The sequence below is a fragment of the Alligator mississippiensis genome, chromosome 1 (assembly GCF_030867095.1).
Source record: "Alligator mississippiensis isolate rAllMis1 chromosome 1, rAllMis1, whole genome shotgun sequence".
NCBI lineage: Eukaryota > Metazoa > Chordata > Crocodylia > Alligatoridae > Alligator > Alligator mississippiensis.
In genome coordinates, this window is record NC_081824.1 from 480,265,327 (window position 1) to 480,286,753 (window position 21,427).

A 21,427-nucleotide genomic window follows, 5' to 3' on the forward strand; every position below is an offset into this window, starting at 1 on the left:
GAGACTACAGAAAGCAGTGGTGGAGGTGGAGGGCGTGGATGTGACTGTGTACAATGTCTACGCCCCAGCCGAGGATGCGGAGAGGATGCCCTTTTTGCATAAATTGGGGATGTGTTGGGGGGGGTGGAGGACCGCGGATTGTGCTGAGGGATTTTAATTGCATTGTTGAAGAGGGTGGGCGAATTGGAATAGGGCAGGGAGTCAAGATGGGTAGTACGGGGAAGTGGCTGCGGGGGTGGATTAAAGACGAGGGGCTCCAGGACATTTGGGAAGGGTCAGGGGTGTTTACTAGAGTGGATCCGGGAGGATGGGGGCAATCGAGGATCGATTTTGTGCTGGTGTCGGAGGGGTTGGAGATCCGCAGGAAGCGACTGATCGACGTGAGTTTCTCAGATCATCACGCGCTGTGGGTAGAGGTGGGCATCGGGCAGGGGCTCAAACAGGGGAAAGGAGTCTGGAAATTAAATGCCTCGTTATTGGATGATCCCCAGGAATGCATTGCCTTTGAAAGGGCGCATCGCCAGTGGCAAACCTTGCAACCCTTTTTCCCAACCCGGTGGGACTGGTGGGTCGAAATTAAGGGGCGCGTGCGAGAGTGGTTTGATGATGTGGGGAGGAGAAAGGCACAACAGAAAAAGAAGGAGCTGGCACGCTTGCAAGGAGAAGTACAAAGATTGTGGGAAGAGTTGAAGAAGGGGGAAGCAGTGAAGAAAGAATGGGAAAGGGCGAGAGAGGGGGTGAAAAATTGGTTCCGCACCAGGATGAGAGAACGGATGTTCCTGGCCAAGGCGCAGTGGGTGGACGAGGGGGAGGAATGGGGAAGGTTTTTCGCTTTACAGTGAAAAGCAAAAAGCGGGTGATGGAGGCGCTTTGCACGGCCAACGGAGGAAGGGTGGAGGATGTGGAAGGGGTCTTGCAGGAGGTGATTAGATATTACAAGGATTTGTTTCATAGGAAAGCGGTGCGGCAGGAACAAGTGGAGGGACTGGTGGGGAGTTTGGAAAGAAAGGTGGGGGAGGAAGGGAGGGAGAGTCTGAGAAAGGAATTGATGGAAAGCGAAATGCTGGGTGTCCTGAGATCGATGCCACTAAAGAAGACACCAGGAGGAGACGGGATCCCGGTGGATTTCTACGGGAAGTTTTGGGACTTAGTGAAGGGGGATCTCTTGGCCCTTTTTAAGGAATTTATGGTGCGGGGTCAGGTAGGGGAGGGCTTTGCCCAGGGTGTCGTGGTCCTGATTTACAAGAAAGGGGGACAGGAGCACATAAAGAACTGGAGGCCAATCACCTTGTTGAACGCCGATTATAAATTATTCTCCAAGATCCTAGCGGCGAGGTTGGGGGCGGTGTTACCGCAGGTGCTGGGTGAGGAACAGATGTGCGCAGTGGGGGGGCGGCGAACGACACAAGCGCTCTGGGTGCTTCGGGACACGCTGTCGTATGTCACGGAACGAAAGTGGAACACGCTAGTGGCAAGTCTTGACCTGCAAAAGGCATACGACAGCATTGGACACGAGTTCCTGTTTCGGGTCCTGGAAGGGATGGGGATGCCAGGAGAATTTGTGGGGTGGGTGCGGGCACTTTATGGAAAGGCTACGAGCAGGGTGCTGGTGAGGGGCTTCCTGGGGGAAGCCTTTGCAGTGGACTCAGGGGTGAGGCAGGGGTGCCCGCTGTCGCCAGGGCTCTTTGTCTGCGCCATCGAGCCTCTGGCACAACGGATCAGGGGGGATAGGGTGATTAGCGGGGTGAAAGTGCTGAGGGGAGGAGAATTGAAAGTCCTCCTATACATGGATGATGTGACATGTGTAGTAAGGGACGAGGTGTCCCTGGGAAGAGCCTTGAAACACGTAGACGAGTTTGGGGAGGCATCCGGAGCGAGGCTGAACGTGGACAAGAGCGTAGTGCTTGCAGTAGGGAATTGGGGGGAATTGAGAAACCTTGGGCTATGGGTGGAAAGGGAGGAACTGAAGATGCTGGGAGTCTGGATGGATATCCAGGGGAAAGGGAAACGGGCTTGGGAAGTGTTGGAGGGGAGAGTGAAGCAGACAGTGGGGTTGTGGAGCACACAGGGGTTATCATCGAGGGGGAAGGTGCAAGCGATTAAACAGTGAGTGCTGCTGCTAATCTTGTACACGGCGATGGTGTACCCCCCGTCCTGGCGACAGGCCCGGCGGGTCCAGCGGCCCTTGTGCCTTTTCTTTTGGGGGGTGAAGATAGAGAAAGTGGCTAGGACAGAGATATATAAGGATGAGGGATTGGGGGGATGGGGCTTCCCCAACATAGAGACCTTTGTTTACGTGCACTTTTTGAAGCTGGTGGTGAGGGAAGCGAGGGGAGCAGCGGGGACGGTTACCAGTTTCTGCAGGTTCTGGGGGGGAAGCTCCTGAGAAGGCTGGGCCTGTTCGGGAGTGCGTGGCAGGGAGCGTGGGCTTGGCAGATGTCGCTGCCCTATGCCCGACTTGGAGCCTTTGTTGCACAAGAAGGATTGGAGGGGTTAGGGATCGAGGGGCTGGGAGATGCCAAAAAGGTCTTTAATTTCCTGAGAGGAAAGCAGAGGATGTCGGATGTTGGGGAATTGAGACCGGAGCAAGTCAGCAGGGTGTGGAAAGGACTGGTGGGGAAGGACTGGAAAGGGGAGCATGAGGAGCTGGCGTGGAGGGCGGTGCGAAATGCTCTGCCAGTGCAACAGGTGCTCTCGCTGGGGACTCTCTCGGTCCCCCAAGTGCCCAAGGGAGCTCTGCGATGAGCCCAAGTCGGTGACACGTGTGCTGTGGGACTGCTTTTACGCACAACGGGTGTGGGGGAAGGTGACTACTTATTTGAAGGATACGGGAAGGGGAAAGGGGGTGACTTCCAGAAATGTTCTCTATGGCTTATCAGAGGGGACAGATGGGACATGGGGGTGAGGCTCTTAATCTCCTGCACCAAAGTAGCACTATGGAAAGTACGCTTTTTGTTGGCTCTAAAGGGGTCGTGCTTTTCCACGACGGAGTGTCTGCAGTTAGCAATGCACGAGCTGCACTTCTATAGAGCTAGAGAAGGAAATACAAAAGAAGTAGGGGAGAAAATATTCTGGCAAGAGCCGGACTTCAGGGGGTTGTTTCAGCCCCGCACAGGTGTAGGCTAAACTAAGAGTCAGGCTTTGTGGGTAGAAAAGGCTGGCTAGGGTCGTACACGGGGTAGAGACAACAAAGGGACCTCTATGTTCTCCCTTTTCTTTTTTCGGGAAAGTACAGGATGTCTAACACGATACGTGTAATGTGTGTTCACTACTCAGAGATGTTTGTATATACTGTGTAAAAAAAAAATGAGATGTTACGGTCTGGTTTTCTAATAAAATGTTTTTAAGAAAAAAAAAAAGTATGTTTCTTTAAGGGGATTTTGATTTGTGCTGAGTGTGTGTGTGTGTGTGTGTGTGTGTGTGTGTGTGTGTGTGTGAGAACAGGCCCTTCCGCAGTCATTTCCTGTAACCAGTTTTACTTTCAGTTTTGCAGCTGCTGGGAGCAGCAGGAAGGAGGATGCCCAGCAATCCTGAAATGCATTAAATGAACACCAGGACGGTGAGGGGTGCCTTTCCCGAGGCCTCTGGGCCAGGACCCCCTGTCTGGAGGTGGGGTAGCCCTCGTAGGGCCGGTCCTGCTGGGGAACAGCCCTGGGAAGGAGCACGGAGCTCAGCCCCAGCACCGAGAGGAAGACACGGCCCAGCCGCGGTGGCGCAGCACTCAGCGGGTAGGGGGGCTGAGGGGAGGGGGCCACGCTCACCCTGAGATATCCACACATGGACCCACTGACCACTCATGGGACCTGTCAGCATGGGAGGCACCCACTGGGGCAGGCAGACACTGCTCACGAGTCAGAGCCCGTGACACACTTGTGACAGGGTCCCTTGCACCGTCCCAGGACTGTGGGACTGGCACAGACTTAGCCTAGAGGGTCCCCGGGCGATGGCCCTGGCTGCTCACCCCTGAAACCAGCCCGGCTGGCTGTGGGTGTGCAGAGGTGCCCCTGCCTGTTTCCCTACACTAGTGTGGCCAGCCCGTGTATGTGTGCCACGAGGGCCATGGGTAGCGGCTGGGTCTGGCACGTGACCCTGGGTGCAAGGTAAGGGGAGGTGCTGGGACGGAGGCAGAGACACAGGCATCGCAGGGATCAGAGCAGCACTCAGGGAAGGTCTGGGTCTAACTAGTGGCGCTTGAGCCAAAAGGTGGTGGCCAGCAGGGCCGTGCGAAATGGCACCGTTCTCTTTTGCCTTGAGTTTCGATGATTCAGTCTAGCACCAGGGACGGGAGGTCAGCCCAGCTGCGCTGAGTTCGTTTCCCCAGTGCTATGGTCAAAATGTTTCGACTAGCCTTGTTTTGCTTTGAGGCTGTTTCGCAGCCCTTTCTTTTGCTTTGATTTTGCTGTTTCGACCTTGAAAAGAGTTGAAACAGTGTTGAAACAAAACAGCCCTGAGAAATGTCGCACAGCCCTGGTGGCCCGCACTGCCCTGCATGATGTCCTGCAGCGTGTGCCACGGCTCTTGTGCATTGAGAAGCCTGTCCCTGCCCTGAGATAACCGCGGGGGAGAAGGGCGGATGAGGAGGGGCATCCTGAGACCAGATCCGTCCCTCCTGGGTGATCAGGGCTATCACAGCAAACTGGTCCTTCCCCAAGCCATCCGTCTCTGCTATCTTAACTCCTGGCAGTGTGATGTGTTTTAATGGCTATGCAGAGCCCTTTTCAACATGCCGACAGCCACGACATCTGGTTCCCGGCCACAGCCCAGAGCAGGGCCCTTGTCCCGGGCAGGGTGGCTCAGGGGCGCAGATGCTCGTATGTGCCAGCGCCTGCTGTGGGTGCGCCTTGCTGCTGTGTGACACTGCCCAGGTTGGTGCCTCTGGAGAGCCCCTTCCCTTTGCACCATCCCACCTGCTGCCCTGGCACGGGGTCACAGCCCTGGGCATACTCAGGCTGGGTTTGTGCTTTTCTCTGCTGCGCAGGCCACACCGCCATGAAAAGGGAGGTTTCCTTGTTCTGCTTCAGCCCCTCAGCGAGCCCCTCTCTGCCCGGCTGCATCGCTCTCCTCATCGCTCTCCAGGTTCACCGTCTGGTGGCAGGTAGGACCCCTGCTTCCTTGTGGCATTTGCTGCTTGCTCTCATGCAGAGATCCATTGCCCGGGGCTCCCCACACGGTCAGAGATGTGATCCCATCACCCCCTCCCACAGCCATCCCCCTGGACCCGGCACAGCCCAGGGCAGGCACGGAGCTTCCTTCTCGCAGCCTCCCTGCAGGCCTGTGCCAGCCCCGCTCCTGCACCTGTCATCTCAGCTTCACCCTCCTCCCGGAGCCAGCCCAGCCCCGGCCTCTTCCCTCCCCTCCTACCCCATCCCCACTGCTGGTTAGAGGCCTTGTCCCACGGCATCTCCTACCACTGGGGCGCTTTCCCTTGTCCCTAGTCATGCCTCCAGTTCAGTCTGCGATGAGCCTGTTGCAGGCACTGAGTTCAGGTCTCAGGTCAGTCGCTCTCCCTTGGCTACGGGGTGTCAGCCACAGCAGTCTGGAGTCAGGCAGAAGGCAGGGCAGGGCGGCTCCTTGGATCAGTGGCTCGCAACCTGTTTAGACTCACAGCTCACTTGTTAGACTCAAGGCATGCCTTGGAAAATGCCAGCTCTTCGCATTCACTCATTTCTTGACAATGGAAAAATTAATAGAGCAATTCCTCTCTTCCAGAGAAGCTTCTGTTGCAGAAGCATGTATCTGAAGTGGTTAGTCTCTAGGGGCATTTTTACACATGTGCCAGATGCAGCGCTGGGTACAGTTGTATAAGTGGCACAGCACGTGTCAGCACTGAGAAAATGGTGGTAGTGCGCTTTGAACTAAAGCACATCAAATGTGTTTTAGTTTAAAGCGCACAGTCCAACACTTTCTCAGTGCTGATGTGCAGTACGCCGCTTGTACAACTGCACCTGGAAGAGCTCTGGGTAGATTAATTATGTACTCCAGCAGACTCAATTCATCGAGTGTGCTCCAACATGCTGTGTTTCCAGCATGACAGAGAAGACTCACGGTCTGTGTATCAATGCCCTAAAGTACCACCTTGCCCTCCCTTTTGTCTGCGTTTGCTACTAACCATTTGTCTCTCCTGGATTTACAAGGGCCCCTTTCCCTGGTCTCTGACTCAGGAAACTAAATTCCTGGCTGGGATGCATAGTGCAATGCAGCCAGCGGGCAGGGCCTGAGACTCTTCCCTAAACCCTGTGGGCTGAGGTGCGGCGGGAAGACCCAGGCCTGTTCCTCCTCCAACATATACCTGCCCCGTCCAGTCCATGCATGTGCAGGGCCCTGTCCCTTCTCCTTTGTCACTGCTGGGCCCAGGGCCAGCGAGCTGACTCCCTGAAGAGGGAGGCCGAGGGAGGCCATGCTGTCCTCTGCCCGCTCCAGCCAGGCGGCTCTGCATGCGTGTTTGCCTATGTCCACCTTTATGTCACGCTGCTGTTGAAGCTGCATTGACAGAGTTCATGGCTTCTGTCCAGTTTAATTTCCCTCTGGTCTTGCACTCTCCCCAGCCCAGTTCAGAGTGATTGGACCGGACCAGCCAGTTGTTGCCTCTGTGGGAGCAGTCGCAGTCCTTCCTTGCCGCCTCTCCCCTGCGACGAGCGCGGAGAGCATGGAGGTGCGGTGGTTTCGGTCCCGGTTCTCTTCAGTGGTGCACTTGTACCGGGGAGGTCGGGATCAGCCTGGAGAGCAGATGCAGGAGTATCTCGGGAGGACTCAGCTCCTGAAGCACAACATCACGTCTGGGAGCATCTCCCTAAGAATACGTGGGGTGCGACTCTCCGACTGTGGGCAGTACACCTGCTTCGTCCAGTCCCATGTCTCCTATGAAGAAGCTCTGCTGGAGCTGCAGGTGACAGGTGGGTAGCTCCTTTACGGTCTGGGCCTGCCCGCAGTGCACTGAATGGGGCTGGAGGGCTTAACGGGAGCAGGTGATAGTTCACTTGTCAGTCCCCAGAATCCCATCTCTGCCTCCACTTCCTGCAGTGTGCGCTCCCTGAGAGAGGAGGGGGATTTATTTCCTGAGAGTGCCCGGGAGGGTTTTCCATTCTCATCCTGACCTCAGGGTAGCCTGTAGACTTTGGGGGCTGGAGCACACCAGGGGAGGACCATGGGACTGGGGCAGAAGGTTTCAGTTTGACAGACTTTTTAACACTTAATTTCATTAACATGTCATATGTACTGGTGGCGGTAGGGGGATGCTGTAGCTGTGGTCCAGAAGGAATGCAAGAGGCAAGGATTTTTTTGGTTGATATCTTTCATGGCTAATATGATCTTTATGCAATTGTGATTATATTGGATATGTTTTGATATTTGTACATATGTTGGATATATTGATTTTGATGTGATTTTTCATATATGGATTTTGAGGTGAGAGGCCAACCCCTGTCTCTGGCATAACAATACATAGCCCCTCTCTTAGACACAGTGAGCTGTGGGGAGTGTGGGGACTTTTCATGTGTATGGGTGCAGACATGACAGTCCTAATCCCTGCATGGAGTGTTTCACTGGATTTTCTCTCCAGTCTCCAACCCTGCTGTAATATGGGTGAAACACTGGGGGCTCTGGGCTTTACACCCTGTCTTGCTAATCATCAGCCAGTTCACATGCTGGTAGCTGTGCCCAGGGGATGTTTGCTGGTCTCCTCGCTTGTCACCTTTTCTGTATAATTTAAAAGGATACGCTGAGAGAAATGCAGTGTGTTTATTAGTGACAAGATAACACAGCTAATCTAGAGACCAACCAAGACTCTCCTTACACCAGTAGCTGTAGCCTGGGCCAAGGCTGTTAGAGCAGTGGCCAGTTCATCTCTCCCCTTCAGTGCCTGCTGGGTGTATTTTCATGCCATTCATCACACCTTGTTGGTGCCCACGGCCCAACCCCGGGTGCAGCCCAGACCGAGCCCCCAGCCTCTTTCAGAATAAGCTCAGAGGAAGATTGCACACAGGCAGATTCACCCGTACAACCTGGGCATGGACGTGCTGGACGTGTCTCGGCTGCTGGGCCTCGCTGCCTGTCCTTTGCTCATCCTGCCTGGCCTTTGGTGACGTGCTGAGCCCCGCCAGGCCTGACACGCAGCTCGGACCAGCGCATCTCTGAGTTTGGAGCTGAGAACTGGAAAGCTATCAGTGCTTCCTTGTGTAGCACCCCCATCTCACCTCTGCCCAGGCATCTAGGGGAGTTTCCCAGGGTGACAGCCTGAATGAGCTTCCTGCCAGAAAGAAAGAAGAGAAAGAAAGATGGATGGAGACTGAGGGAGCACACCGAGCTCCTGGTTTGGGGGAGGGCACAAGCTTGGCCCCGAGCATGAGCGAGAGAATGAGTGAATCTGGTGTGTGGATACGGGTGGCAAGTCTGGGCTGTGCTGGAAGGGAATGGCACAGACAAGGATCCTGGGATCTGGGAAGAGGTGGGGATGTTGCAAAAAGTTCTTCATTGCACCTGGTTTGATAGGGCACAACTGGGGGTGCCTGTGTGGGAGAAAGGAGACTTACAGGAGCACCCTGCCCCGCTGGGGTGTACAGGACTAAGGCCACAGAAGTGGTGAAGTGCCTGAGCCCCATCCAGTCTCTCCCCATCCAGCCGGCTCCTCTCCCTGGGCAGGGGAAGCACCAGGGAGTGGACAGAGAAATGGCTATACCATGTTAACGGAGGGAGGGACTTAGCACTCAGGGGCACACCTCTCAGATCTGCTGGAAGTGGAAGCTAAAGCAGTGTACCTCAAACCCATGTGGTAACGTTCATACAGAACAGCCTGATGAGCTACAACTTGCTAGAGCATAAAAGTGAGTGTAAAAGGGTTCGTGCGGCTGAGAAGAGCCAAGAGCTGTGGCTTGTAGCCCATGCCAGGAGGTCTGATCGGTGGCTCAGGTTCAGAGCTTGCTCATGGCCCTCCTGGGGTCTGGCCTAGATTCATAGGGCACTATTTGTTATCGAAGCCCTATTTAAAATCAGCAGGTACTTTAATTCAGCCAATCAGAAACCACCTTCTAACATGTCAGATGTATGGTGAGATGCACCAAAACCCATGGGATCTCATTTGCTCTCATATAAGTTGATCAGCATCACACAGTGAATGTATTTGGGAAACTGTGCTGCCCTCGCACTGCATGAGAGTCCGGATCTGTGCCAGGCGCTGGGTTGGATCCCGTGTAATCAGGCATGCTCAGTGCAGGGCACAGGGCTGCGGCTGGGGGTGAGAGCACCCACGGAGATGGACGGAGCAGGTCACCCCCTTTAAGCTCTTGCTCCAGGCTGTGTTCATGTCCCAGGGGCTCTCGCACAGCTGAGAACAGCACATTGATGTGGGGGGGCCACACTGCACCTCCCTGGGCCTCCTGTCCTGCACATCGACATGGAGCTCCCCTGGCTTAGATACCAGCTCCCAGCCTGGGGCAGAGACTCTGCATCTCCTCTCCCCTGTGCCGCTCTAGATCGCTGCCCATTTCTAGTCCACCCCTCCTCCCCCTCCAGCAAAAGACAGTCACAAGCAGTGTGTAAGTGCAGCTTGTGCTGGTGCGTAACTGGGGTTTAGGGGCTTAAAGTGAAATAGGATCCAGGGTCCAGCCCTGTGAGTGTAGTGAAGGGAACAGGCCTCCCAGACAGCACGGGGCCCATTCACAGTGTTTATCCCATAGCTTGCTCTGCTGAGGGTCCGGAGCAGGCTCCTTCCTGAAGGTCTGAGCTGTTGATGGAGCAGGAGGGACTGGGATTTCCAAGGCCAAAAAGGCATTTTGCAGTCCACGTCCCTTAGGAATGAACAGGAATTGAGTACTCACATCCTAGCGGTGGTGCTGGGCAATTCCCCCGTACGTCTAGAGCAGTTGTGTCAGATTAGGGACTGTGGGTGAATCCTGCCTGCGAAGCAGATGTGTTCAGCCTGTGGGGCTTATAGAGGAGCTGGGGATTCAGGCAATGGACAAGTGGGGATGGGGCCTGCTGCCAAATCGGGGGCATGGAGCCCTATTGGTGGTGTGTGTCAGCGGTGGGGTGTGAGCAACTGGGTTGAGCAGCACGTGTCTATGGCAGGGGTTAACTCTCACCACTATTCACCCCACCACTGCCATTACCTATAGCACAGTGACTGCTGGTGCCATTTACCCTACCACCGCCACTGGTTGCACCACTACCACTGCCACTGCCCCCGTGCTGTGTCCAGACCCAGCCCGCAAGGATCCTTGCAGTCAGCATCTGCCCCAGGGTGTGGGTGAGTTTGAAGCCCTGATCTAGACCTAACGCAAGATTTGTCTGTTCCTCTCCAGCACTGGGCTCTGACCCCCACGTCTCTGCTGAGGGTCACCAGGACGGAGGGATCCGGATGGTGTGTCGATCGGCTGGGTGGCACCCAGAGCCCGAGGTGCAGTGGAGAGATCACCGTGGGCAGCCGTTACCACCAGCCTCTGAGAAGGTGTTCACAGACACTGCCGGGCTGTTTCACACGGAGGTTTCTGTTGTGATCATGGCAGAGTCGAACCAGAACGTGACCTGTGCTGTCAGGAGCCTGTTCCTGAACCAGGAGAAAACAGCCACCATCAGTATTGCAGGTCAGTGCCTGCCACGCCGTGAGCACGGCGTTGGGGTGGGGAGGGTGATCACTGCTCACGTGTCGGACATGTAGGGAGCCATTTCCCCAGGGAACACAACAGCCCGTCTGTGCTGCTCTCAGAATCCCATAGTTCCCAGGCTTATGGGGACATGGGAGTTTCCAGTGACACCGACACCAGGACTCAGGCCAAGCGCCCTGTGGCTGAGCCGAGAGCTGGGCCCGGGTGAGCCAGGTGGGGCCAGGCAGTGAGTCCTGCCCAAGGTTTGCAAATGCTGCTAAGGACTGAGGGTGCCTCCGCTTTGGGCACCCAGCTGAGACACCTGAGGGAGCCTGGTGTTCAAAGGCAGGTGCTCAGCACGGCTCCACTCCCAGACCCTCGGGGGTGTCCCAGGCTGAGTGCCCAGAGTCACTGGGCACTGCCGCTGCTGTCGGGAACTGCACAAAACATGGAAGTCCAGAGTATGACTCTTGAACTTGGAGTAGCTGGAATTAGAAATGAGGTGCGAGATGTGAGCAGGGCAGGATGAAGCCTAGCACACATTCCCCTGGGCTGGCCTGGATCCTTCCTCTCCGGGTGTGCTCGGTTCCAGCCGGGAGGTGCTTCTCAATGACAGGCTTTAGCCAAGCACTGGTATTGCTGTAGTCAGACCTGCATGACTGGGCTCAGAGCAGAGGAAAACCAGGTCATCCATAACATCCTGTGTCTAAAAGGGGTCAGATTAGACTCTCCACAGACACCTGAACCCCTCCCTGGTGCCTGTGTGTGCTCTGGCTTTTCCTTGCAGAGCCCCACGGTGCACACAGGGTCTCTGGGTGCACAAGGAGACTCAGGGGTGCAGCTCCCTGGGTGCGCAGTGACATCCTGGTCACTCATGCAAGAATCCCATAGTTCCCAGTTCCTGGTGAGAGACTGTAGTTCCCAGTGCCTGCTCAGGGTCTAATCAAACACCACATTTCACTTCAGGAAGGAATTTTCCCCTGTGGCATTAATGGTACAGACCATGGGGGGACGGGTCGCCTGCCTCTGCAGCAGAGGGAGTGCGGGGAGGCAAAGGTCATTGTCACCAGATTTGCCCGTCACTTTGGGGTGCGCTCATTTATTAGGGATACGTTTCTGGGCTCTCTGTAATTCTATCAATGTGCTGCTTGTGTTACTTGTGTTTCTGTTTGGAGCTGTATCTCTCCCTTCTGCAAGTCCTCACCCGCAATGGAGCTATCTTGCAGGACTCAGTTTCAGTGGGGCTGAGTTCCTCCAGCCCCCAAATCAGTCAAATACACACGCACACACACACACACACACACACACACACACACACATTAAAGTGACATACCTGACCCGGCCCGGTTCATCAGCATGTACAGGCTGACACCCTCATCTGCCAGGAATCAGTTAGTCAAGGTAACAACACACTGCAGTCAGACACGAGCACACAGGTGAACAGAAGACCTCTGCATCCGGCTGGGTGTCCAGCTGACACCCTCGTGGGCCAGCATTCAGTTCCTTGGGGCACGTCTGACCCAAACGGAGTCAATCAGCCTGTACACGCTGATCCCCTTCTGTGTCTCCAACTCAGCACGTCCCAGTCCTTTGCCCTAACTGTCCTAGCAGTGGTAGCCTCTTGATGAGTGGACCCCACAGTATTTTGGGGCTTCACAGGGATCTTTGGCTTAGGTAAAAGAAGCGTTGCTGCAGAGCACGTGTGAAGGGGAAGTAGAGAAGGAAAAATACACCCGGTTACCACCAGTTTGATTATAAAAGCTATTTATTGCTAAATATATGAAATTTTGATGTTACTAGTAGTAATAGCCATGCAAGCGAAAACAAACAGAAACAATTACAATATTACCCTGGCTCAATTGAGTATCTGGGGTAACCTAGCTCACACTTAACTAATACAATTCAGGTTCAGAAAGCTATGCCTAGAGAGAGAGAGAAACAGAGCGAGAACGAGAGCTGGGATCTCCCCGTCCCAAGGCACTCGGCTGGTTTGTTGGCAGGAAAAATTCCCAGCATGATCCTTGAAGGTTAAACAGGCGATGGAAAGAGAGGATCTGTTTCTCCCAGCTTCTCGAGAACAACAGTGGACGGTGTCACAGAGATTTCTCTCTCTTGAAGCACACTGTTTGCTGCTTTACACCTTTCTTATACCCTTAGTCCAGCCAGTTGAAGGCACTCTTTTAGTTGTGTAAATCAAAAGGGTCCCAAGCCACAACTGACAGGGGAAATCCTGTTACATGAACGGTTTCAATGTACATGAATTACCTTTTCCAGTGACAAGGGGTTATCTGGTTTGGAACATCTCAAGAAACAGATTAACAACCAGGAAAAACATAAGGTTTTAAGGAGTAACCAGACACCTAGGAGCCAGCTTGAAATGCTTATGAATACAGAAGTAAACTGGAAGGGATACCACGGTGTTTCTTCTCAGCTGGCCTAGCTATGCTTGCACTGTCAAATCAGCATCTGTGTTTTGTATTTTACCCGTTGTGAATAAGCCTCAGCTTAGCATGACTTTCAGATCTTACTGTAGTCTTCTAACAGACTTAAGGGCATTACTTGAAGTGCTCATAAACTTTGTGGGGAGGACTTCCATCAGTCATCCTGGGAAAAAATACGACAGCATTTGTGGCCAGGGCTCCAACAGGCTGGACATCGTGATGAACCCTGAACCACTGTTCAAATGTTGCCCATATCCTCTCAGACTCTGTCTCTTGGCTCAGCATTCCCTAACCCGGCAACTGAGATCCAGTCAATCAAGTTTAAAAAGGCCTCCCATACTGGGACTGGGAACGTACAGCCCGAGATGCCTATTACATTTTTGTTCTGCTTAGTTGTGGTTCGGTGAGGTGTGGGGAGGGGGAAAGAAAAAGTCCTTTGTAAGTCCAGCAAGCTGGGTGTCCGTGCTCCCTCGGGAACACAGAGCTGACAGGTAACAGCACGGCTCTCTTCCTTGGGTCTCTGAAGTGTATTTAACAACCTTGCAGCGGCAGGATGTAGAGAGTGTCCTTGTCCCCTGCTGTATTTATGTCAGGTGAGGCTGTTCTTGGTGTCCTCAGCTGTGTGTCTTTTACCTGTGCGAGAGGGTCGTTTGTGCAGTGTTTGGAACAGGCTAGACAAGCGCGTGTGGGATGGTCGGGGTAGGGATGATCCTGCCTTGAGCAGGTGCTTGGACTAGATGAGACCTCCTGACGTGCCTTCCAACCCTACTTCTTGTGATTACAGGAGCCCATGTAATTCTATTTCCTATCAAATCCCCTAATAATAATTGTTGCCCTTACTGTGTGGTCACAGCTAGAATGACATGGGGATAGCAAAGACACGGGGTCCATGCAGCACTGTTCATCTCGGGGCCTCTGGTTGCTACAGCTGCTGAGATCAGCGCACGGGTCACAGGGAGCACGAAGGGCCCTCACCAGTGCATCGGGCTGGAGGCTCAGAAAGGAGACCTGGGCTCTGAGTGCCCCGACTCGCTCTGTGCAGGTCCAGAGCACTGGGAGGGGAGGAGAGGAGACACAAACCCAGATGCAGCACCAGGCTCCCAGGGAGACAGGACAAGGGGTTTCCCATCAGCCTGTGCTGTGAAAGCTTCAAACATGGGCAGGGCTCCCAGACTTGCCCCCTCACCCCCACTGTAGAACAGTGACTCCCCAGGCATGGCACCGTGCGAGGGGCTCTGGAGCCATACGCACTGCTTTGGGCTCTGGGGTGCACGTGCAGAGCTTGCACAGCAATCTCAGCATGGGGCTGTGTTGCACCATGCACACATCCCCTGAGAGACCTCACTGCTCCTTGGGACACGTCCCCATGACCCTGCAGTTGAGGCTGCACTGGCTGCACTGCTCACGCTTTGGCTAACCCCCAGACTATTCCTGGTACCTGCAAACACTCTCCTGGGAGGCCTCTGGTGCCACGAAGCCCTTCCCTGTGTCCTGTAGTCAAAGCAGACTAAAGCATGGGATGGCTCCTTTGGAAGAGACATTTTGGAGGGGATAGGAAACAGTGGGGCAGTTTGAACCATGCCCTGGAGCAGGTCAGTGCCAGGCAGCAGGGATGTGGTGTGCAGGGAAGCTAATGACCACCTGTGTATGTCGGCCCATCTCCTTATGTGCATCCTTGCATCCCAACCCTGCTCATGGCAGGAATCGCACTATCACCTGGACAGGGTGAAATCTCACCTCTGCCCCTTCTCTCCCCCAGGGACTCTGCAATCCAAGCTGGAAAGTGAGAAAGGTGAGTGTTGGGGGCACTATATGTGCTACCAGGAGGATAATTTCAGAGTCACCATAGGGTGAATCTCACCGTCTCCCTCTTCTCTCCCCAGAGGCCCTGCGGTCTGAACTGGAGACCGAGAAAGGTAAGCGCCAGGAACTGTGGGATCTGTAAAAAAAAATTCTGTGACCCTTCCCAACAAAAAAGATGATTGGAAATAGGTCACAGATCAGACAGACACGTGCGCTATCCTGAGCTGAAGGGAAGCTCTGATGCTTTGTAACAGCACAGGGAGCCCCTCACTCACCCCGGGGACACGGCTGCACCTGCCAGTCCCAGGGGAAGTTGTGCTGAACTTTTGTCCAGACATGGAGGAAAGGTCCTTTCTTCAGTCCAATTATCTCAGTCAGGCCAGCTCAGATCTATGAAGGGACATGCAGGGGACACAGCCAAGACCATATGCTTGACTGTAGTAGGTCAGGTGAGTGCCTGAGAAGATGACAACCAAATTCACATCCTGGCCAACCTGACCTGGGAGATTATTGCTTGACCCCATAGTCTGCAATTGCTTTAATCCTAAATGCATGAGCAACCCCGCTATCCTAACACCAGCACAGGCACCAGCCCACCTGGGCCAATCTCTGCTATAGCACAGCCTTCAGGTCCCCCTGCCAAAATGCAAAGAGTCAGAGGGGACGAGGCAGGGGGATGGCTCCTTTGGAAGAAATATTAGAGCAGGTCCTAGAGGGGATAGGAAATAGTGGGGCGGTTTGAACCATGCCCTGGAGCAGGTCAGTCCCAGGCCACAGGGATGTGGCGTGCAGGCAAGCTAACGAAAACCTGTCTGTGCCCATCTCCTTACGTGCACCATTACAGCCCAGTCCTGCTCATGGCAGGAACCTCAGTACAAACTGGACAGGGTGAAATCTCATCTCTAACCTTGCTTTCCCCCAGGACTTCTGCAATCTAAGCTGGAGAGTGAGAAAGGTGAGTGTCTGCAGTCAGTTATATGTGCTACCAAGGGGATGATTCCCAGAGACACAACAGGTTGCCATCTCACCTATATTGCCCTTCTCTCCCCAGCGGCCCTGAAGTCTGCCCTGGAGAGTGAGAAAGGTGAGTGCCAGGGACACGTTGGAGGTCTTAAAGAGTTCCTGTGACAATTTATAGCAAAAAAAAAAAAAAAAAAAAAATTGGAATTGGGCTAAAGCTGGAGCAGACAAGAGCTGTGACCTGAGCTGAAGGGAGCCCGTGACCCCAAGTAACATCCCTCACAGCACAGGGAGCCCCTCACTCATCCCAGGGACACGGCTGCACCTGCCAGTCCCAGGGGAAGCTGTGCTGAGCTCTTGTCCAGACACGGAAGAAAGGTGCTTTCTTCAGGCCCGTTAGCTCAGTCAAGCCGGCTCAGGTCTGTGCATGGCCTTGCAGGGGACAGAGCCAAGAGCATTCACGTGATTATAGCAGGGCAGGTGACAGCCTGCTTTGATCCCTGCCCAGGACCATCTCCATTTCCACTGCAGACCCCAGCTCTGTTGGGGAGGGACCGGGGTCTCTCAGCACTGTGGCTATTAGGCCAGGGCTCCCTGAGCCCACAGCCCTGAGCAGCCCTCACCCGCCTGGTCCACACCAATGCAGGAGACAGGAAGACCTGACCAGCACGTAGCAGGATCCGTCCTCGTACAGGATCCCCTGGGCTCTGGCCCTATCATGGGCTGCAGTGGGGCGAGGGGCAGGACTTCACCCTGAAGCACACAACCAACCTTAACTCTGCCCTGCCCGGACCTCAGTGTTATTCCCACAGCCCTGATCAGTGCAGGATTGGGTCTGCAGGTTTCAGTGAAGGGATCATGGTTACTAAAAATAGCTTAGAGGTCCCCCCGTCCTCAGGGTGTCAGGGCAGGGCAGAGATAAGGGGTTTAGGTGCCTTAACTCCATTTCCAGCCTGTAACCTGCTACCACTTCTCTTCAGGTTCCCCCCAGCTTTCCTGGGGGTGTAACTCTGGGAGGGGGCTGACTCCACCACCCTTGCAGTGCACTGCCCCCATAACTTACTGACAGCTCCTTTCACCCATCTGGAGGGGCAACGGGTTTGGGGACCCAGGTGTGCTGTGGCCAAGGGGACAGTGAGGGACAGCCCCTGCATGCATAGGTAGGAGTGGAAAGGCCATTGCTTGGCGCTCTTTATCACTGTGTCCAGTCTCCATCCGTGTAACACGTCTCTCCTGCTGTTTGTTTCAGAGAGGCGGCGTGCAGACAAAGGTAACTTTTCTTCATGGATTTCCCCGGGGAGGGAAGGGGGAGGTCTCGTGCTGTGCAGCTGGTGTCCCAGCAGCTCTTCAGGGCTCCCTCTGCCTTGGAGCAGAGGCTGTGTGTGATGTGTTCTGGGGAGCTACCCAAAAACCTCATCCCCCAGCACCCCCAACCACTGCTCTTTCCCCCCGGTGCAGTGCTGCGTAGGAGCCCCAGGCCAGGGCTTGTCTGCACATGCAACGGGCTAAAGGGCAGCATGCATGTAGGGGCTGGAGAGGAGGGGATAGCTTCACTGTGGCAGGAGGAGGGATGGTGAGAAACTCGGCTGCCAGGATTTAGAGGCCGGATCATGGAGGAAGGGAGGAGCAGCATTTGGGAGTGGGAGTGTGGGGGGCAGGTGCAAGGAGAGAGGCGTTGGAGACCACCAGAGACTGTGTGGCTGAGTGAAGGGAGAAGGGCAACGGAGGGCAGAGCTGTGGAGAAACCCCCAGAAGACAGGAGAGGGAGGAAGAGGAGGCAGGCGCCCTGGCAGAGGTGGTGGAAGGGCAGGCAGGGAGGTGGGAGTGCTCGGGAGCCCAGCGAGGACAAGGCACCTTGCTGGAGAGGGGCTATAAGGGGTGGGGTGTCCTGGGGCCAGGCAGCCGAGCCCGGTGCCCGGGTGTCTGTGCAGAGCCTGGTGAAGAGGATGTCCCCAAGGCAGGCGGGACAGCAGAGCCAGGTCCTGCCCACACAGCGCATGGCCCTGGCCTGGACTCGGCTGGATGCCAGGAGCACAGATCTGCAGTGTGTGTCCATGTCCGCGGGTGGGGAGAGGCGGCTGCACCTGGGCCCGGGCCAGGGAATTTGTGGGACTCCAGGTTAATTCTCCTTCTCTTTCACGTTGCAGCGGAGTATGAAGCAATGAAAAGTAAGTGCCTTTTACTTCCTCCCTGACACCCTGACTTCACTGGCAACACCCTGGGACCCAGCCACGCGTCCCTCCCCATCTCCAGGGAGGTCTTGTGACAAGGACACTTCTGTATGAAAGGGTCCAATCCTGGGTGCAGTCCCAGGCCTGCAGCCCTGCTTCCTTGGGCCCGGTCTAGCCCCTGTGGCCCCTGTTCCCTCTCCCCTCCCCACACGCTGTGTGACTGGCACTGACTGGCCCAGGGGCCCATAGGCTGGGACCCAAAGTCACTCCAGCCCCCACAACCCCCCACACTCACCCAATTTCCCTGTTGACCCCTTTACACCCAGCCCTTGTGCCTTCATCCTCTGGAGCCTGTGCAGAGCCCAGCGCTGCCCCTGGCTCCGAGGCGCTAGGCCCCACATGGGTGCAGGTCCTGTGTCCAACAACCCCTGAGTGCTGGGACCTCGCGCTGCAGCCTCCTCTGCCCTGAAACCACCACTGACCCCTCAGCCTCTGGTGCCACAAGGCTTAAGCCCAGCCTTTCCCCAAGGCTGCCAAGGTGTGAGCCTGTATGGCTATGTGATGGTAGAGCACGGCACACGGAGACCTTGCACACAGGGTCTGAACACCCCCTGCTCTTCACTGAACAGCACAGGAGATGCATGTTTCTGGACAAAGATAACAAGCTCTGCACACGTTTTCCTCCCCAGCTGCCTTGTCTCCAGGGACCACCCTTGGGGTTCGGGCCTCTGGGATCCCTCTTGTCTTTTGAACCATGGAATACTTCAGCTCAGCTTTCCTGACCCCAGCTAAGTCTGCAGCCCAGCCTGCCCTTCTGGCCTCTCATCTCACTCTATCCACAAGATCACCTCTCCTGCCCAGGCCTGCCTCTGTCTTGCCCCAAAGCCCTGATGAGGCTCTGGCAGTCTGGGCATTGCCCCCAGATCCACTCCCTTCCCAGAGGGAATGGGAAGTTTCAGGCTCAGGGATTCTAGAGAAGCATCCATGACTAAGGTTAGGGGTCCCAATCCCACAGACTGTACTTAGGCCACATGCCCACTGAAGCCAACATGGGTTGCATCCAGCATAGGACAGATTTGTCAGTAAGGATCATGGCTACTGACCAGCATTGACACCTCAAGAATTTTTTTTTGCTGACCATCTACAAACTTTTTACTAACACCCATGCTTTTTATTAGTGATGTTTTTACTGACCTATGCTTTATATAATGTAAATATAACCCTTCTGCCAGACCTTGGAAGGCAGTGACAAAGTGGGCTTCAATTATAGGGGTTAACACTAACCATAGGGCAAAAGTTTGGTTCTCAGTATAAAGTTTGCAGATTTTAAGTGGGAAAAAATGTCCTTGTGTTGGCAGCCCTGCTTGAGTGCAGGTGTGGTGTTTCCATCTGGTGCCCCCACCCCAAGGGCCCCTCCTCACCACCCCTCCCCCATTCTGAGACCTCTAACTACACCCTACATCCACCCCAGCACACCTCCTAGCCTTACCCTGCAGCTCCAACCCCCACCCCATTCTGGATCAGAGCTCCACCCACTCCCTCTCCCCATCCTGACACACAGCTTCTTGCCAGCTGCACCACTGTACCTTCCAGGTGGGCAGCTGTTAGAGGCAGGGGATGGCCAAAGGGGCCCAGCAGCAGCACATGGCTGGGAGGGAGGAGAGCTCTAAGCTGGCTCCTGTTGTTAGGCCCCAGCTCAAGTTTGGGTTCGTGCCCGGTATGCAAAAGCCAATAGATACCAGGGGTGAAAGTATAAAGAAGATTTATTGCTAGCAATAAAAGGTGCAAGCGGAATAGTTTCCCAGAACAAGCACACTTGATTTCAATTCTAAGCCCCTTTTATACAGGAGTTTTAAACCTTCATAAGCATCCTTGTTTGCTAATTGGCTATAAAGGAGTGACGCAAGGAGTTTTTTACTGAGCATGTCTCTAGACCTGTGTTTTAGCTATGTATCTCATTAACATACATGCATGTTTCATCAGCATATCTTTTGCCCACCTAGGGGCGTGATTTTTAGTATTTTAATGAGCTCTTTGACCCAGTACTCTGATTCTGCTTTTGTTTTCAAGCCGCCTTTATCTAAGACTGTCTGCTCCTTATCATTGCAGATGGGCATTCGTCACATAATATTCACTTTTGCTTAGGCTTTGCATAGTAGTTTCTAGGTCAAACCTCACATTCCCCTCTCTGGAGCATTTTTAATTATTTTTATTATAATTGCTCCATTCAATTTGACTTAACACACATCTAGTATCCTCAGCTTTCTTTGTTTTGCAGAATCATTTGATTTACCTTAGGCCTGAAGATAGATAAAATAACAGGTAAACATTGGATACAACTAACTATTAGGAAACATTCAGAAGCATTAGCTGTTGCCTGAACCCGTACAGAAAACATGTCTCTACTTTTCTCTTTTACAATAGTCCCCCACTTATATACCCTGATATGTATTTTTCTTCTCTACATCTTTCAGCATAGTATAATTTTGTAAAATTTTCAAAGGGGTAGGTACTGCAATTAAGCATGAGGTAAAAACCAGGTGAGCGTTGATCCCTCCCGCTAAGCAGAAGTCCGTTCTATTTAATATTTCCCGGGCCAGATAAATCCAAACATTTTCCTGAGGGTCAAATTTTTGTTGTAAAAGATTTTCCCCTCCTATGAGTAGGAGTGGACAGATCAGGGTGCCCCACACTAAAACCTTGAACAATTTCATAATAAGGCTTGTAAAACTTGATCAAAGATTGACAAATTATTTAAAGTTCCTTTCTTTTGAATAGGAATTTTAAGTCTCTTATTGGCTCCATCTTCCACTGTTCTCTGCCTCCGGTCCCGGAGTTTGCAGGGGTTTCTTCTTGTTCCTGTCCAGCCACCGGCTTTAGGCAACTGGAATGTATCCAAGTCTTGATTCTTTCGAGCTTTGCTGCCATCGGGGTCGTTAAAAGAACCTTATATGGGCCCTTCCATCTGGCTCGAAGTGGTTCCTCGTTCCAATCTTTCACAAGGGCGTAACTCCCAGGTAATAATCGATTTTCCGGGACAAGAGACTGGTCCTGTGTCTGCAGCACATCCCGTACCTGCTGATGCATGGAAGACAAAACAGAAACCAAGGACCATCCATATTCTCTAATCACTCCCTCCCCTAAAACATGTAACTGTTGTTCAGTACCCATGGGCAGACTCAGAGGGTAAGGCTTACCATACATTATCTCAAATGGGCTTAATCCCAATTTAGAATGTGGTGTGACCCTTACTCGTAACAGGGCCAAGGGTAGGGCCTCTGGCCATTTGAGTTGAGCTTCTTGGCAAATCTTTGCAAGGTGTCTTTTTAAGGTCTGATTCATACGTTCCACCTTTCCACTGGACTGGGGTCTCCAAGGGGTGTGTAAATGCCAGCTGATTCCCAGGAACTCAGAAACCTTCTGAGTAATTTGTGCAATGAAATGTGGGCCATTGTCTGACCCTATTCCTTTTGGA

General features: G+C 53.9%; 1 protein-coding gene across 1 annotated transcript in view; it reads left to right on the forward strand.

Moving 5' to 3' along the window:
- The first annotated feature begins 3,497 nt into the window (after positions 1 to 3,497).
- The window catches only part of LOC106737791 (butyrophilin subfamily 3 member A2-like), a 52,474-nt gene continuing 34,544 nt past the window's right edge, over positions 3,498 to 21,427 (forward strand). Inside the window, exons 1-10 of the mRNA XM_059723303.1 lie at positions 3,498 to 3,728; positions 4,979 to 5,095; positions 6,546 to 6,893; positions 10,296 to 10,577; positions 14,778 to 14,810; positions 14,902 to 14,934; positions 15,744 to 15,776; positions 15,873 to 15,905; positions 17,031 to 17,051; positions 17,929 to 17,949. Coding sequence (XP_059579286.1) covers positions 3,545 to 3,728; positions 4,979 to 5,095; positions 6,546 to 6,893; positions 10,296 to 10,577; positions 14,778 to 14,810; positions 14,902 to 14,934; positions 15,744 to 15,776; positions 15,873 to 15,905; positions 17,031 to 17,051; positions 17,929 to 17,949 — 1,105 coding nt within the window. The 5' untranslated portion in view covers positions 3,498 to 3,544. The remainder of the gene's footprint in view (positions 3,729 to 4,978; positions 5,096 to 6,545; positions 6,894 to 10,295; positions 10,578 to 14,777; positions 14,811 to 14,901; positions 14,935 to 15,743; positions 15,777 to 15,872; positions 15,906 to 17,030; positions 17,052 to 17,928; positions 17,950 to 21,427) is intronic.